The sequence below is a fragment of the Aplysia californica genome, unplaced genomic scaffold (genome assembly GCF_000002075.1).
Source record: "Aplysia californica isolate F4 #8 unplaced genomic scaffold, AplCal3.0 scaffold00760, whole genome shotgun sequence".
Classification (NCBI taxonomy): Eukaryota; Metazoa; Mollusca; class Gastropoda; order Aplysiida; family Aplysiidae; genus Aplysia; species Aplysia californica.
In genome coordinates, this window is record NW_004798030.1 from 144737 (window position 1) to 145784 (window position 1048).

A 1048-nucleotide genomic window follows, 5' to 3' on the forward strand; every position below is an offset into this window, starting at 1 on the left:
CAAAACAAAACAAAATAATAACAATTTAAAAAAAACAACAACAATATCATTTTAAAAAAGTATTTCTTCAAACTTACCGGTGACCACTCCCCCGCGTACCACCGAGGGCAGATGTGGGAGTTACAGGGGCGTGTCCCCGAGGGCTTGGGGTGGGGACAGAAGCTGTCGTGTAGCCATTGCTGTCGCCCGTCTCTCAGCGTGTCCATACATCTGACAGCTCGGGTCGCCACGCCCCCACCGCAGCTCACAGAGCAGGCTTGCCACGAGAAAATCTTCCATCTGATGGAAGTACAAGGGTGGGTTGAGTGATTGTTGGGAAGACAAATGGATGGAAGGATGGATGGATGGACGGATGAATGGAGGGATGGATGGATGGATGGATGGATGGATGGATGGATGGATGGATGGATGGATGGATGATTAGACAAATACATGGATAGAATGATAGATCGACGGATGGATGGATGGATGGATGGATGGATGGATGGATGGATGGATGAAGGGACGGAGAGAATGAGGGACCGAGGGAGGAATGGATGGATGGATAGAGAGATAAAGAGATAGAGAGATAGACAAATAAACAGACAAACATGGTGATTGATAGACAGACATAAAGGCAGACAGGCTATCAGACAAACAGACAGAGAGACATATATAGAGACAGACGTATAGACTGGCTGTCAGTGAGATAGTTCCATAGGTGGAGAGATAATCTATCCAACAAACTAGACAGACAGATAAATAGACGGACAGGCAAACAGACAGACAGATCCAAAAACAACTGACAGACAGAGAATCAGACAAATAGGCACGTAAACAGACAGATAGACAGCCATTTATTGATAAAGATATTTTGAGTCTTGAAGAAAATATTTCGCGCACAAGAAACACCCATCCAGAACATGTAGAATAGAGATGTACCAGCGAGTCTTTGCGCGTTTCTGGGTTAAAGTTCAGAAGCCTCTCTGGGTGGGCCCTTGAAACTGAGATTTCCATACAACTGACAGGATACCAGTCATCAACGTGAATATCACAGTGGAGGGGGTTG

The 1048-nt window shown here is 45.5% G+C and overlaps 1 protein-coding gene across 1 annotated transcript in view; it reads right to left on the reverse strand.

Annotated features, from left to right (window-relative positions):
* The window catches only part of LOC101852054 (ADAMTS-like protein 1), a gene marked incomplete in the record, with an annotated part of 152716 nt that overhangs the window by 29226 nt on the left and 122442 nt on the right, over window positions 1-1048 (reverse strand). Inside the window, 1 exon segment of the mRNA XM_035972616.1 lies at window positions 78-279. Within this exon segment, the coding sequence (XP_035828509.1) occupies window positions 78-279 (202 nt within the window).